The 14827-nt window shown below is 35.4% G+C and overlaps 1 protein-coding gene and 1 pseudogene across 1 annotated transcript in view; one reads left to right on the forward strand and one right to left on the reverse strand.

The window, feature by feature from the left end:
* Positions 1–704: 704 nt before the first annotated feature.
* LOC135691592 (nuclear pore complex protein Nup85) overlaps positions 705–14827 on the forward strand; it is a 45872-nt gene continuing 31749 nt past the window's right edge. The window contains exons 1-11 of the mRNA XM_065209478.2: positions 705–863; positions 2915–3008; positions 3713–3820; positions 8936–8993; positions 9977–10047; positions 10348–10388; positions 10693–10762; positions 11273–11394; positions 11607–11693; positions 12174–12221; positions 14352–14474. Coding sequence (XP_065065550.2) covers positions 801–863; positions 2915–3008; positions 3713–3820; positions 8936–8993; positions 9977–10047; positions 10348–10388; positions 10693–10762; positions 11273–11394; positions 11607–11693; positions 12174–12221; positions 14352–14474 — 885 coding nt within the window. The 5' untranslated portion in view covers positions 705–800. The remainder of the gene's footprint in view (positions 864–2914; positions 3009–3712; positions 3821–8935; positions 8994–9976; positions 10048–10347; positions 10389–10692; positions 10763–11272; positions 11395–11606; positions 11694–12173; positions 12222–14351; positions 14475–14827) is intronic.
* LOC148958656 (uncharacterized) lies at positions 5016–6854 on the reverse strand (annotated as a pseudogene).

The following is a 14827-nucleotide window of genomic DNA, read 5'->3' on the forward strand; positions in this document are numbered from 1 at the left end:
TTTTTGAATTACACTGCACACAACTGCCTTTCAAATGTTTTTTGAAAACATTCAGGGTTGAGCAAAGCGAAATCTGTCAAAATTGCCTTATGAGACGTGAATCTTGTATTCATTGAGCTGATAGCTGTATCTACTATCACGATGATATACGGATTCCCTATTTCCCTCTAATTCATCTATGCAATTTTCCCCTGGCATCTTTTTCTTTCTGCGTATTCGTCGCTCGACAAAACTTTCCTGTGCTAAGTCATGGCGAAAATATTAACTTTTTGCGTCTTCTACAACACCAGCGAATTCATTTCGAAATGAACTGAGTTGAATTTTAACTGTCGGAAATGGGAGTTTATAAAAAAACTGAGACCAGAGCGTTAATTTCCTTTACAAATTTCAGCAATGCGATAATTCCGATAAATACTCTAATGAAAATAAGTAAGAAGGGTTGAGCATGCCCTATTTTACGACAGGTTTAAAAAAATATGCGACCTTTCGGACAGGATCGATGAAAACCTTACATTTTGTCTAATATTTCAAAATTTCCGACAAACGTTGGATTTTCCGACAATCCGACAAAATTTTTGCCAGGGGGGGCGGCTGCCCCCCCTGCCCCCCCCAGCCACTGCGCCCCTGCCCCTGCTTAGATCCCCTTTTTTCTTGTCTTCGTAATTTCTTCTCCTGTCGTGCTTTCTATTTTCAAACGTAGCCTCTCTTTGGATGTGACGTAATTAGGAATCCGCCATGATGGCAATGGCACAGAAGCACAAAACATGGTGATTTGGCGCGAAGAATGATTTTCTGACAATATGGCGGAACAACTTGATGAGCAGCATATGGATAGCGAAAATTTTCCTGCCTCGAATCAAACGGTAATCAGCAGCAAAAGTTTTTCATGTGTATTTATTGTTAGATGTGGTTGCATTCTGTACATTCTGCATGTCAGTTAGATGGTTTGGCTAAGAATTCTCATTTAAAATGAATAGTTTTAAAATAATATCGAAACATAAAATAGTGATATAGAGTGGCGTCGCCCTCTTGGTGCACTTTGTCATAATAAAGCTAATAAAAAGACTGTTACCAACGTATAAATGAATAGATACCATTTACAGCTTTCTAAATGTGTGCTTTATAGAGCAACGTTGATAACGTTTCCCCCAGTATAGGGCGCCCCAGTATACGGTCGAGCCCCAGTTTTAGGGATTGTCAATCAAGATTATGTTCTAAAATGCCACCAAAGCCCTTTCAGTGCGTCATCATCACGATGAAAGATAGAAGTGGATTTGATTTTCAGACGGCTGCACTTATCACAGAGATTGATTTGCAACCTTGATATCATAGCAAAACCTTCTTTCTTCTAACTTCTAGTTCATAAAAAACCCCAATCAATGCTCGCCATAAACACCGCAACATTTAACATAAGATTTAAAAAACTTATATTCTGCATAAATTTTAATGGTATTATTGATCATATAAAGGGCATAATTTATGCAAAAACATACAGAGGTCAGCATTTGTTTTCATGTAAATTGAAGAGTTTTGTTTTTGTCTAGTAGTGGTGAGCTTCGTCAAAGTCCTTCATGTATGCTTATTAAAACTTGGCCGCTTGCTGAAAATGTATGGCTGAATGTCTACTGGCCGAGAAGCCGCCGTGTCTTGAAATAGCTTCTATCTATTATCGCGACGATAAGGCACTGAAAAAGCTTTGGCAACATTTTAGAATATAATCTCAATTTACTATCCCTTTCCTGGGGCTCGACTGTATACTGGGGCGCCCTATATTGGGGATCCAGGTTCAATATTCAAAACAGTTTCATAGTATAGCAAGTTGAACAACCGATTGTTTTCATTGACAAAATCTTGTGGTGCACCCGAAAATTACAATTTTTACAGACTTTGAAAATTGAAAAATTTCTGTGAATAATCAATTCTTCAAAAACAAACCAAATAAGCATAATAGAATTTCCGTCAATTAATTCACTTGGATTAATGTTTTATTTTTCTCACACCGTTTTAACTGTCCCTCCCTTTGTTTTTTACTGAATGACTTTGACAATATGAAATTCCAAAAGCCAATCAAAACACTCGTTTTGTGTCAACACAGAAAGGCGGTTTTATTAACCACAAGTAAACAATTTTTACTGTAATGAAAAAAAAATGAGGACATTGAAACCAAAGTTTTGCGTAACCTAAACTGGTTCTTACGAACTGGTTCAAGGTAAGCACTTGAAAAACTTGTCAGAAAATACAAGGTTTTTTCGGTTTTTGAAAAAAAACTAGGCCCAGTCTACTCTTATTTTATATTTTTACAAGTGGTATTCCAATCATGCAGTTTTTTTTGGGTGCACCAAGAGGGCAATGCCACTCTATTATTGATACCAAGGAATCAAAAATACATAATACAGAATAAGATAATGAGACCTGAACTGAATTGATCTCCTCTTTGTCATCATGTTCAACCTCCAGGAAAGTAACATATTCACCGTTCTGGGTTGATATCATCGATTCTGCATCTCGCTATCTACAGATCTTTCTAAAAAATGATCGCGAGTTACTTTGTTTTGAATATTTAGATATATCTTTAGATTTGCTGAGAATATGCTGCTGTAGTGAAAAAAGCTCAATACAGAACAAATTCTATTGAAAGTTATAGGAGAAGCTAAATTTTGAAAATGGGGTCATTCGCTGCCTTGTGGGCAAAACAATGAATAAAGGGATAAAGGAAAATATTAGCCAGGGCGAGTCTGGTAGTTGATTTACATTTGTTTATTGCTGTTTGTTCTCTGCATGTTGAGATGTTCCTTATTTATTACATTCTTCTCTATGCCTGGCTTTTTAGGTTTATTGTGTAAAAAGTCTGAGGAGAAAATCTGTTCTCTACAATTTGATTGTGTATAGTTGCAATTGTGCTTTTATTTGCTAGGTCATCAATGAGCCTTTAGCAGATGGGAAACTTGCAGGAATATGGAAATCAGTTAATTGTATTGTTGTTCATGCCAAAAAGTGGCCCACTGTTGGTAAGTTCAAATGTTTTTTCCATGGTTCTAAGAATTATAAAGTTTGAATGGAATGTTTTAAGCAGTGTAAGGGCATTAGTAATGAATGTTTTGTAAAGAGCACAGTGTCATTACTTTTTTCATTTATAATTTTTCCGATTGTCTTGCCTTCAAACTCTGGAAATCATCAATTTGCAATAAAATAAGCTGCCATTTTATATCTTAGCAACCTGGAGTAGGTGTTTCAACCTGTTCTAGGGTGCAAAGACAGAGCTGTACAAGGCTTGATGTGTAGCATAGCATTCATCTTATTTTTTGTTACTTTGCAAACAGGGTGCTGTTCATTTCTCCTTTTTTCTTTATTCATCATTGTTTTTACTTGCATGAATTGGTGTTATTCTTGTGATTAAAACATGTTGCTGAGTTATTTGAAAATTAGTTTGAATTTTTTGTATATATTCCTTTGTGTATATAGGCAATGGTTGTCTCTTTTGTAGTTTATTGATTTTTCATACCGTTTCCTCTAAATCTTTGCTTTCTCTGTTCTTTTCTTTTTGACTGTTTTCACTTTTCACTTTTTCCTTTTCGAGAATAGCATTCCATTTTTGTTTTGTCTAATTTATACATTTTCTGTTTTTCGACAGAGACAAAATACTTTTAAACAAAGCACATTGAAATAATTTTTGATTTTGTAGACAATTTATATACAATTTCTTGAAATTTAGAAAGCACACAAACTGAAGACGTTTCAGGAAAGGTAACAATGAGAGAGATGAGATGGCAAGCAGATACACAGCACTACATTTATCGCAAACTGATAAACGAAACCCATGGTGAGTACAACTAGCTGAAATTTGCTACTATGAATTTAATTGTACCCTGAAAACTTTTTCCTTCTTGTATTCATATTGTAGTGTTCCAATAATAAAAGTGTAATTGTTGATAAATGTCTTGTGCTGACACAATGTTTTGTAAAAGAAAAATAGGGCCCCATTCATATGGCAATGTAGTTAGGAAGGTATGAGAAGTTCCAGCTTTTGACATATAAACACTCCCCGTCCTAAAAGTATTTGAATAGAAGCCAATATTATACCAGTACAGAGTCAAGTGAAAAGCAAGGAAAAAGTAGCCCGGCCCAAGAAGACTCTAGAATTATTTTTAAACTAAACTTGCACCAGTTCGAGAAAAAATTATTGTCCCAATCGGGGACATGTCGTTTCTTCATGACTTTCACCCCATTTTGCCGATGAGTGCGCTTCTTGGCTGAAGAATTAGGCTTTCTTCTTTAGTCACAAATCTTCATATTAAATCAGTACAGAGTCAAGTGAAAAGCAAGGAAAAAGTAAATTGATTATATTTTTAGAATGACAATAGGAATCATTTTAGAATTCCAGGTAATTATAAAGCAAATTAATGATTAGAAATTTTTCAATATGAATAAATTCAAATTAAAACTAAAATACATGTTACACAAATTTTTACATTTAAATCAATAATCATTTTATTTATGAATTAACTTTCAATATTTGGTGGAGTATACCCAAGAGAAGTTGATTTCACAGGGCCTGTAAGGAATAGATCTATGCATATTTTCAATGAAATGGTGAGAAGTATTTGACCGAATGTCAAAGATTTTATCATTAACTAATTTTGATTATTCTTTGGAGGATCCTCATTCGTTGGATTTTTCGTATGTAACCAGAGAAGCCAAAAAATTTTCAATTACATTAAACCTGGACTTTGCAATCCGTGCTAATTTCTTTTGTCTCCCTCAAAAATGTTTTTGACCTGCTGGTTCTCAACTTTCTCCTGTAAACCGATTTTTTAAATACCTTAGGTGTATTAAATTTCGTGGTGTATTATAATTCGCGCGTACTTGAATTCGCGCATTTTAAATTCGCGCACAAATCTTTCATATTTTCGCGCAGTCTTGAATTCGCGCACACGAGAAAGTAGACAGGATGATACAACAATTCAGATCAAAGAAATTATATTTGTGAACTTTTCTCTTGACTAAAAGTAACCTTTTTATAAGAATGAGTCTTCATACTGGCGCTCTATTGCTAAGAAATCTTTAATCCCAGCCCTCTCAAACCTTTTGACAGCTATATCTGGTTGGTTTTGCATGCGGTCATAAAAGGATGTCAACCACTTTGCCTGTATCGGCTTCAAAATACTGATTTTCAAGTCTACTTTGACTTGTTCTGCTTCACAGCCATTTTGAATTTGCTGCTGGACTTGTTCTGCAAACCAGTTTTGGGACTCCTCACGGAGAAACGCCTTGCAACTTCTGTTCACTGTGAGATCAAGGGGCTGGTAAATATGGGTCATGTTTTTTGGCACTGGAACCATCTTTCCATTATTTTTAAGCACCAACTGCTTCACATTTTCAGTCCATTGGTCCTTGAAGACATCAGCTAGCAAAAGCCACTCTTGATCTTTTCTCAGTTGTAGCTCTTCTCTCTTTTTTTCTACATATGGCATTAAAATTTTCAGCAACTTTTTTTTTGGATTTGTCTTCATTGGACCAATGGTTTTCAGTGTGTGTGATGTGAAATTACTTTGGAAAGGCGTAGCCCGGATGAAAACGATCAGTTTTTCCTTGATAAATCAGCTGCATCGACAAGAAGTTTCCACTTAAGCTTATGGCAAATGTGCCAGTTAATTGTCTTTTGTCTGTCGAATTTGTTATGGGAATCGATTTTTCTCCTTTCTTTTCCATAGTATATTGAGAAACAAGAAAAAAATTGAAGGGCTGTTTGGTCCATGTTTATAATTAAATCGTCTGGTATTTTATGCGCATTCGCAATAACAAATATGGCCTGATGGAAAGAAAACCCAACCTCTTTAAGGAGACCCGGAGCGATTGGTGCCTTCGATGTAGTTGCTTTTCTTGTAGCCAAGTCGACGAAGTATGATCGATGCCGACAACGAACGATGCCACACTTAGCAATGTCAGCTCGCTTAAATTCGTCGTAATCTCCATACTTACTTCTCTTTCTCTTTGTCGATGTCGACGCAGCTTTCGTAATTTCAGCTTCAACTGATTGTGTCTAAAAACAATTCACATATTGAGTACTCTCGTCTTTCACGTTTTTTTATAAAAAAAACTGGTTTATAAGATGCTAGTGCTATAATGGCCAAAAACTCTAGTACCAGGTTCAAGAAAGTTTTCCATCGAAAAAAACTGTAAAAATTGAATTTCCTGACAAAGAGTCCACTGAGTATAATTTGTGTGTGGCATGCCGTTTGTGACTATCAAGAGAGTAAGGGAGTCTTTTCTGTCACAACTTACGGCAACATCATAGAGCCCTCTTTAAAATAATCATTCTTATAGAGCCCTTTCACTAACTTCTTTATGTACAGTTGAATGTTATAAGTTCAAATCTTGCTATTTTTATCTGGAAAAGAATGTAACTTTTAGAAGGCAAATTTAGGCCCATAAGAAAAGAAACCAATTAAGAAACCTTTTGTACTGAAACGCCAAAAAAATTTTAAGCCAAATTAAGAAACTTTTTAGTACTAAGTGCTGTTCCAAGTTTCTTATTAATAAACGCGTATTTTAAGAATTTCAGTGATAGGTATCAAAGTACAAATACACTCTTTAATGAGAAAGGGTGTATTTACCGATAAAAGAAAAAGCAATTCCTTTCCTCACGCTCACTGAGACCACAGATGTTGCTACTTTTTCTTTGGGTATTCTATCAAAATACTTGAACAGTTAAATATTTGATAATGATGCGGCAGATTTAGTAAAGTAGTATTTTCGTTTTGTAAATATAAAAGTTGCAGCTATCAGTGCAAGCAATGTGTACGACGTTTATCAATAACCTTGGCACGATGACATGCCTTATTTCTCTTTGTCATGACGTATTCTGTCATTGGTGGCCTCCTTCGAATCCTGGCTAGCTACAAAGACGAAGAATATTATAATTTAGTGACGGTAGACGATGATGGTGAGACGATGAAGTGGTTTTCCGCTCCAGAAGAATGAGTCAGTGAAACAGAGTAAAGTCTGTTAGAAGAATTTACGGTATTTCTGTATACGACTATCAAAGCTGAGAACAATAATATTAAATAGAGCTGAAATGATTTTACCTTGTCATTCTTAAAACATCAGTATAGAATAGATCGGACTAAAAAGAAGGTTTTTTGTTTCTAATTCGGCGTTACTCAATGGAATTTTGTTCAGAAAAGGAAAGTGAGTGTATAAGTTGTGGAGACCCAACAAAACACCGGTGTTTGAAATGCAGTGCTTTCGTTTGCAACAAAAGTCTAGAATGCTAAGTTTTTGTGTATGAAAGCTACCCTGGCTGGAAACAAGCTGAGAGCGTGGCTCTGTATAAAGCATGTGACGGCGAAGAAGTGTACTCCATTGATGACAATGATTATGAGGATGATGTGGAATGAGAAGGAGATAATGGTACTACAGAATTGATAGAAACTAGAGAGCAGTTTGAGGTCAAATGTGCATCTCGTGGTTTTTAACAATACAGAAAATTTTGGACGCGCAAACTTGACGAAAAACTAGAAGTCGTACATGAAAGAGGCAATGTTTACGATCCTTATGGACGATCGACGGACATCGCGTAATCGGGCATTTGCCAAGGGAGATAAGCCGCTTTTCGAAGTTTTATTACGACAATGGAGGGAAAACGGATGCTTTTGTATCAAGCATAGCCTTTAGAAAGTCTCCAATACCACAGGGTGGTCTGGAAATACCGATTGTCGTGAAGATTTTCAAATTCGAAGGCACCAGACAGATTTTTCGACATTATGAAAGAGAAAGCGAACTCATACTGTATCGAGCCGAATCAAATTCAATTCAACAACCAAGATTTTTGTGATATTGACATTTAAAGTAATTAAAAAATTTGTTATTTTTTCAGAAAATATCATAGCGTAAGATATTTTCTCGTTCAATTTATGACGATATTTTGCCTTTGCGTTATGCGCATGCGTGGCCTTTTTCGCGCAGCTCATTTTTCGTGCAGTACTTGATTTCGCGCAGTCGGGGGTGCGCGAGAAATAGTACAACGCGAATTTAAATACACCCAAGGTAACTTGCATATTCTACGGACAGTAGACTACGGACAGTCTACTAGTTTTGCAATTTCACAATGAATTATCTGCCTGGCGTTCTTCAGTGTGTTTTCACAATTGCTCAAAGAAAATAATTTTTTCCGTTTTTGAAAGTTTTTTTCTCAGTAAATATTTTCTCAGACAGGAGTTTTAATATGATTGTTTGCTCATATCTTTTATTTTTGGGTGTTATTTTTAATTTTCCCGCCAAAATTTAATTTTACTTTTTCACCTACAGGAGGAACCTTTTTGTTGCGAGCATATTTAAATTGGGGCATATTTATGATAAGCGTCTGGTCTATCATGTGCACAGAAAACAATTTTCGCATAATTTCATGTCAAATCATCCAGTCCATGACACCCTTACCTCTTAGATTTTCTTGAGGTTCTGACCAGTAATATATCATAAAGATATTAATCCAAAAATAGCACCAAAAGCATCGCATGGGCAACCATTTCACTATATCCCAAATAACTTGAAAAATCATGTGGCAGTGTAGATATTTTGATTTTTTCTTTTGGAGATGATTAAACAATACTACACTTCATTTCTTCCGAAGTTCGAGTTAAGTTCTTTTTAATGCTCTCTTAATGACGGAGCAAAGAGAAGTACTTTTCCGGTACTCTCATATTAGCCATATCAGATTCCAAATGTACAGTAAAAATAAGTTAAGGAAATAAAGAAAAAGTGAAAGAACAATTATCATTTCTTTAACTTTAAAGTACTTTAAAATCTGTGAAAAAAGGGTGTCAACTTTCCAAAATTTTTGATGACTTGATATGGAATAACTCATAATTGTTATGAGACAGTTTTATTTCAAGGTATTCAGTTATGGCTATTATAAGTTTTGTACTTTTTTTAATAGCAATATTCAAACAGTTGCAATTGTTGCCCAAAGATGAAGGACACTTGATGAAATCAACGTATGTATAAACATGCCACTTGGTACAATCATGGCATCAGAGCTACTCTTCGTACAATTTACTCCTTCTTCCTACAATTTTACTATAAATTCAGGTTATTTTGCGCCAAAACTGCTCTCCTTTGTAACCAGGAAACAAGCAAAGTGTCTAAAGATTGAAAAATTATAATGAATGTGTCATACTTCTAATTGCTGTGACTCTTTCTTTTAACATTGCTATCAGAAGAACTTCACGTGTGATATATGTAATTAGTGTTTTTTCCTTCTTATTTTTTGTTCCAATACTGCTTTTCATTTGCATAAGAGATTAATGTTTTTGTTTTCTGATTGCTGACGAACTTTGCAGAGTGACGTCTTTGAAGAAATATCCAGTTTACTCAGAGCCAGCAGCCAGAGTAAAATGAGCAAAATTAAGCAAAAGCTGCAGCCTTTTCTCTAAAGATTTGAGTTTCTTGATTCAAAACATAATTTCCACTGCAAATTTAATTTGTTATCTGATCTCGATTCCATATTTATCCTTAGAAAAGCCAGATTTTTTTCTTCTAGACTGTTTTCCTGGTCCTTGAGTTTTTTATCTTTTAAGAGCAAGTTCACGTGTTACTTTATGCAGACAATATTGATCGGTGTAGGCGTCAGTTTGAAAATTTTTAACACTTCTGTTGCGTCACAGATAGATATTTCGACCATATGATTAGTAATTTAAAGATTGGCGTTTTTCCATTAGGCAATAGTTTGATCAACGATGAGACGCGTTCGTTGTTGCCCTGTGCTTCTTGCGTGCAACTTCCAACACATGTTTGACGATGCTTAATAATGTTTCGTATTTAAACGTTTTATCTTGTAAACAGGCCTTAAGTTTTATTTTTTTGTAACTTCATTTATCAAATCTGTACGGTCTTTGCTGCCAGATAGATTCTTGTTTTGACTTTTGAGTTTTAATTCTGTCGCCACATTTGCAAAAGTAAAAATTCGTTAATTTTGCAGAAGGCTGAAAATTAGTCGCCAGTACAGGTCGGTTCTTCAATCATGTATTGTGGAGCTTCAACGAAAACTAAGTAAGTTCATTTTTGGTTGATTAAAAAGTCTCGGTTATTTACTGCAGTACATAGATCTATTAAAGGCAGACGGCCCCACTAAAGGCGATGAAACTTGTTATATTATGTTCTCTGTTTCTGAGGTATAGATTGTATTTCACGGCTTCATCGTTGTATAAATTGTCAGATTTCTGACAGCCCTTCAGGCTTTGCAGCATTTTGCTGTATTGAATTGAATGCATAGAAACGATTCACAATGATTTAGACTGTCTGCAAGGGCTGGTGTATCAAGTATTCTAATCTATCTTCCTTTGGTTATAGGCAAGGAGGACAACTTTGAAGATGAAGAGATGAAATACCAGGTAGTCATGAAGCATTATCTTCCTTTGAAGTAAAACTGTTTTTCCAAGTTCTTCAAAGTGATGTCTATGAATTCATTCACAATCCCTGCACGAATCTTCACGTAGGATACCCAAACGTAAAGGGTTTGCCAGGTTGAAGCTTTTTTTTGTTTACTTTTATTTGATGCTTGGTTGGCGATGATGCGTAATTTTTTAAACCATTATGTGTATTGATTCCACGCATTCTTCTCTATTAAAAATAATACGTGTTGCAAATTAAAAACTTTTAAAGCACATCACAATTAGTCGACAATTCATTTTACAGCTAGAGTTGTTGGCAATAGTAGAAATGTTTTGGCATCTCTGTGAAATAATTCTTATTGACACAAAGCCAGGTCAGTTTTTTCATCAATTTGTATTATTACTTTTTATAAATTACCTTAAAAATCCTCACCTTCCAAGTCTTGTAACATCTTTGCCAATCATATACAGTTCAATGATAAAACATACTGGTTTTGGAGACTCTTCCTTTCATTCATTCAACAACAACATTTGTCCTGCAAGCATTCTTGTCCTCAATGTGTAAGCCTCCTTCTTCAATCCTTCTGGAGTGCTACACGAAGCCTATTAGTATCATTCGTTTTGATTGTGCGATCCTAAATGCTCGCATTATCTTCTAATTAAATATGATTCAATGTACCACATGACTAAACACAGATTCCACATTACGGGAATCTCTTAGATTGATTTGACTTAGTCATATGAAGTTCCATTTTGTTAACGTTCATAATTTTCTTTTTATCTACGGCACTTCTTGTTTTGCTTGACTTTACTTTGAACCTAATTTTGAACCTAAGAGACCCATTTTAATTGTCAATTAAAATGGGTCTCTTTTTATCTGGCAGGAGGGTACTGCATCACAGTTCTGTTAGAGTGGGTGAGGTGGCATTTTACGAAGGCAGACAGATTAGCGGAACAAGTTCTTTTTTCGGATGATCCTTCGTCACATGAAAGTTTTTGGCCTGCTGTAGGTTCACTCAGTCTCAAATTTTAGTTCTTTGATTGCTTAAGCCTGTGAATTAATTTAATTTGATTTTTAACCTCTTCTTGAAATTGCTTATTGATATTAGTGTAAATGAATCATTGTGATATTTTCGTACAATATCTATTTAAGTGCTTAGAACATTAATGAATTATACCATGTCGTTACAACGGCTTGACTTTTCAGTTTTTTTCTAGATATTGGGCTACGTCCTGCAAGGAAGAATGACAGAAGCCATGAAATTGCTGCAACATTTTGCAGACGATTCTGAAGCTGCATTTAAGGCATGTTTCTCAATTGCAATTCTATTTAATGAATTTTTTTCTGTATTTTGTCGTTCTGGTCCAACCAGATTTTAGCCATCTAGATTAATGAACTGACTGCGTGATTTAAATTTTTGCCGCCGAATCTCTCCCGCTGAAGCAAAAGACTGTTTTTACTGCCAACGATTAAATGTTTCTCTGGAATGCTTGTTTATATATATATATATATACTATATATACCTATTGCAAAATAACATTATATGATGCTTGCATGTTCAGACAACGTTTTCTTGCTATGAAATGAGTTTGCTATATAAGAACGGAAGAGAGTTGCTGTTGTTGTAAGAACCTGAAATGTTCTGAATGATTGAAACATGTTCCTTTTCCTGCCATCTCAGAATGTTTCTAGTGCTTATTAGATGTATAAGATGTTCAATTTTACATGTTTATCAAGTTGATTTTAATGACAATTGTATGTCCCGATTCGTTATTTGTGAACAGGCTGTGAAAAGCATGGAGGAGCTGATGAAATCTATGCCGGAATTCCAGGTATGCCAATCCAGACTGAGGATGATATTTAGTAGCTACCAATATTTGACAATTGTGGTCTTTACAGTCGGATATAAGATGAAAATTCGGCAACGGAGAACTTGATTATCAATTTTGATTATCATTTTTATTTTTTGTTAACCCGGGCAAGCAAATTGCATTCCATCTGTAATAATGCAAGTTTCCATTATTTTTACCAGGACAAACATGTATTAAAAAAGCTAAGTCATAGATACTTAAGCCTACAAGTCACAGTATATTAACAGTATTTAACAAATATGAAATGAATGTACACTGGAACGGGCGGACACCTTTCAACAGACACCCCCAACGAACACCTCTCAACAACAAATAGACATGGGAAACCTCTACACTACGGACACCTCTATAAGGAAACCTCTATACTACGGAAACCTCTAAACAAGGGAAACCTCTAAACAAGGGAAACCTCTATACTACGGACACCTCTATGCAACGAAAACCTTTATACTACGGAAACCTCTAAACAAGGGAAACCTTTAAACAAGGGAAATCTCTAAACAAGGGAAACCTCTACACTACAGACACCTCTATAAGGAAACCTCTATACTACGGAAATCTCTATACAAGAGAAAACCTTTAAACAAGAGAAACCTCTAAACAAGGGAAACCTCTAAACAAGGGAAACCTCTATACTACGGACACCTCTATGCAACGAAAACCTTTATACTTCTGAAACCTCTAAACAAGGGAAACCTCTACACTACGGACACCTCTATAAGGAAACCTCTATACTACGGAAACCTCTAAACAAGGGAAACCTTTAAACAAGAGAAACCTCTAAACAAGGGAAACCTCTAAACAAGGGAAACCTCTATACTACGGACACCTCTATGCAACGAAAACCTTTATACTACAGAAATCTCTCTACTATGGACACCACTATACAAGGGAAACCTCTATCTAAACAAAGGAAAACTCTATACGAGGGAAACCTCTATAGAAGGGAAACCTCTATACTACGGATACAAAGCAAATCTCTATGCAAGGGAAACCTGTAAACAAGGGAAACCTCTAAACAAGGGAAACCTCTTAACAAGGGTACCCTCTTTAAAAGGGAAACCTCTTTAAAAGGGAAACCTCTATACAACGGATATCTCTAAACAGGGAAAACCTCTATACTATGGATACCTCTATACAAGGGAACCTCTATACTACGGAAGACTACACTGGTCCGAACGGTGTTCGTTGTATAAAAGTAAAGCAAATCAAAATCTAATAAAAAAACCTATAGTTAAATAAAGAAATATCATAAGGTAGTAGCGCCACCATAGTCCTTCACAACCAGCAGCTGCAATTATGTTTTCAAAGTTTAATTTGTACTTTAATGCCAAAAGGGAGTATTTGAGTTGTTATAGTCCTCTGGTAGGTTGTTCAAAGCTCACCTCCCCTTCTTGGTGTGACTTTGAGGCAAACATTATGATAGAACATCATGTTCGCATGAGTTCTTTGAGCTGCTTTCCAAGAAATAATTGACAACGGGTGTCTGTCTGGCACAAAATAAATATTGGTGAGGTTCATTGTGATATGCAGTTTGTAAAACTAACGAATTCATTACACACTTGCTGCAATCAGTGCTCGTGTTAGTCAACCAAGATCATGCCTCACTAAGTCATCCCACTATCATCATCATAAATTCAGCAAAAAAGGGTTCTTTTGTTGAATGGAACTGTCTTTCAGCGCTATTCGAATATTGCACTTTCGAACATTGTTCCTTGAACAAGGTAGTGACGTTATTACAGGTTTAGTCCATATTTGAGTTTAAAGTTTCCTTAGATTTTTCAGGATGGACACTTTCATCATGATTAAAAATAATCATTGCAATTATTCCTAAGGAAAATCAGCCAAATATTTGTCTCTTAGATAAAGAATTATTGTTTGTGATACTTTTTTCTTTCGTATATTGATTGAGCTAGTTTTCTAAGATACTGTTCAAACGAAAGAGTCCATAGATATATAACGCAGAATTTTTGTGTAGTTTTCCTCCCAACTCCAGGAAGAATATAATGGTCCTACTTTCGCTTTTATTCCATGACTAGGCCCGTAAGACGGTCATTATTCTATGTATGAGCTGACTTGATTTCACTTCAGGGCTTCACGGGACAATATGTTCAAGACTTCAACCAGAAATGGTATCACTGGAGGAATGAATGCGAGGGAAGATTAGAGGATGGCGAGTTTTCAGAACATCCTCATTTGGAAAGTATTAGCAAGGTAGGGGTTTGCAACATCATGAGCCTGGGTTGATGTGATGGGTCTGCAGGCAAATTTATGAGTTTAAGGGCATGACTAAGAGAATTTGAACTTTTATTTCCATAGCATTTCAGCTGGTTTTATTGGCACTGGAAACTTTGAGTAAGGAAGAAAATCGACGAAGATGAGTTTTCAGATGGCAATGCTAGATTTTCATGAAATAAAAAGAAAGATAATGAAACCTCTTCATCATTCTTATTATTCTAATATACCTTTGATATAAATTTAGTTATCTTTATTTTTTTACAAAGTATTTGATGAGTGCTGAACTATAACAACTTTTGAATGTTTTAATGACACTTTACATCTTTTCC

The sequence above is a fragment of the Rhopilema esculentum genome, chromosome 13 (assembly GCF_057945365.1).
Source record: "Rhopilema esculentum isolate cy_ngs chromosome 13, ASM5794536v1, whole genome shotgun sequence".
Classification (NCBI taxonomy): domain Eukaryota; kingdom Metazoa; phylum Cnidaria; class Scyphozoa; order Rhizostomeae; family Rhizostomatidae; genus Rhopilema; species Rhopilema esculentum.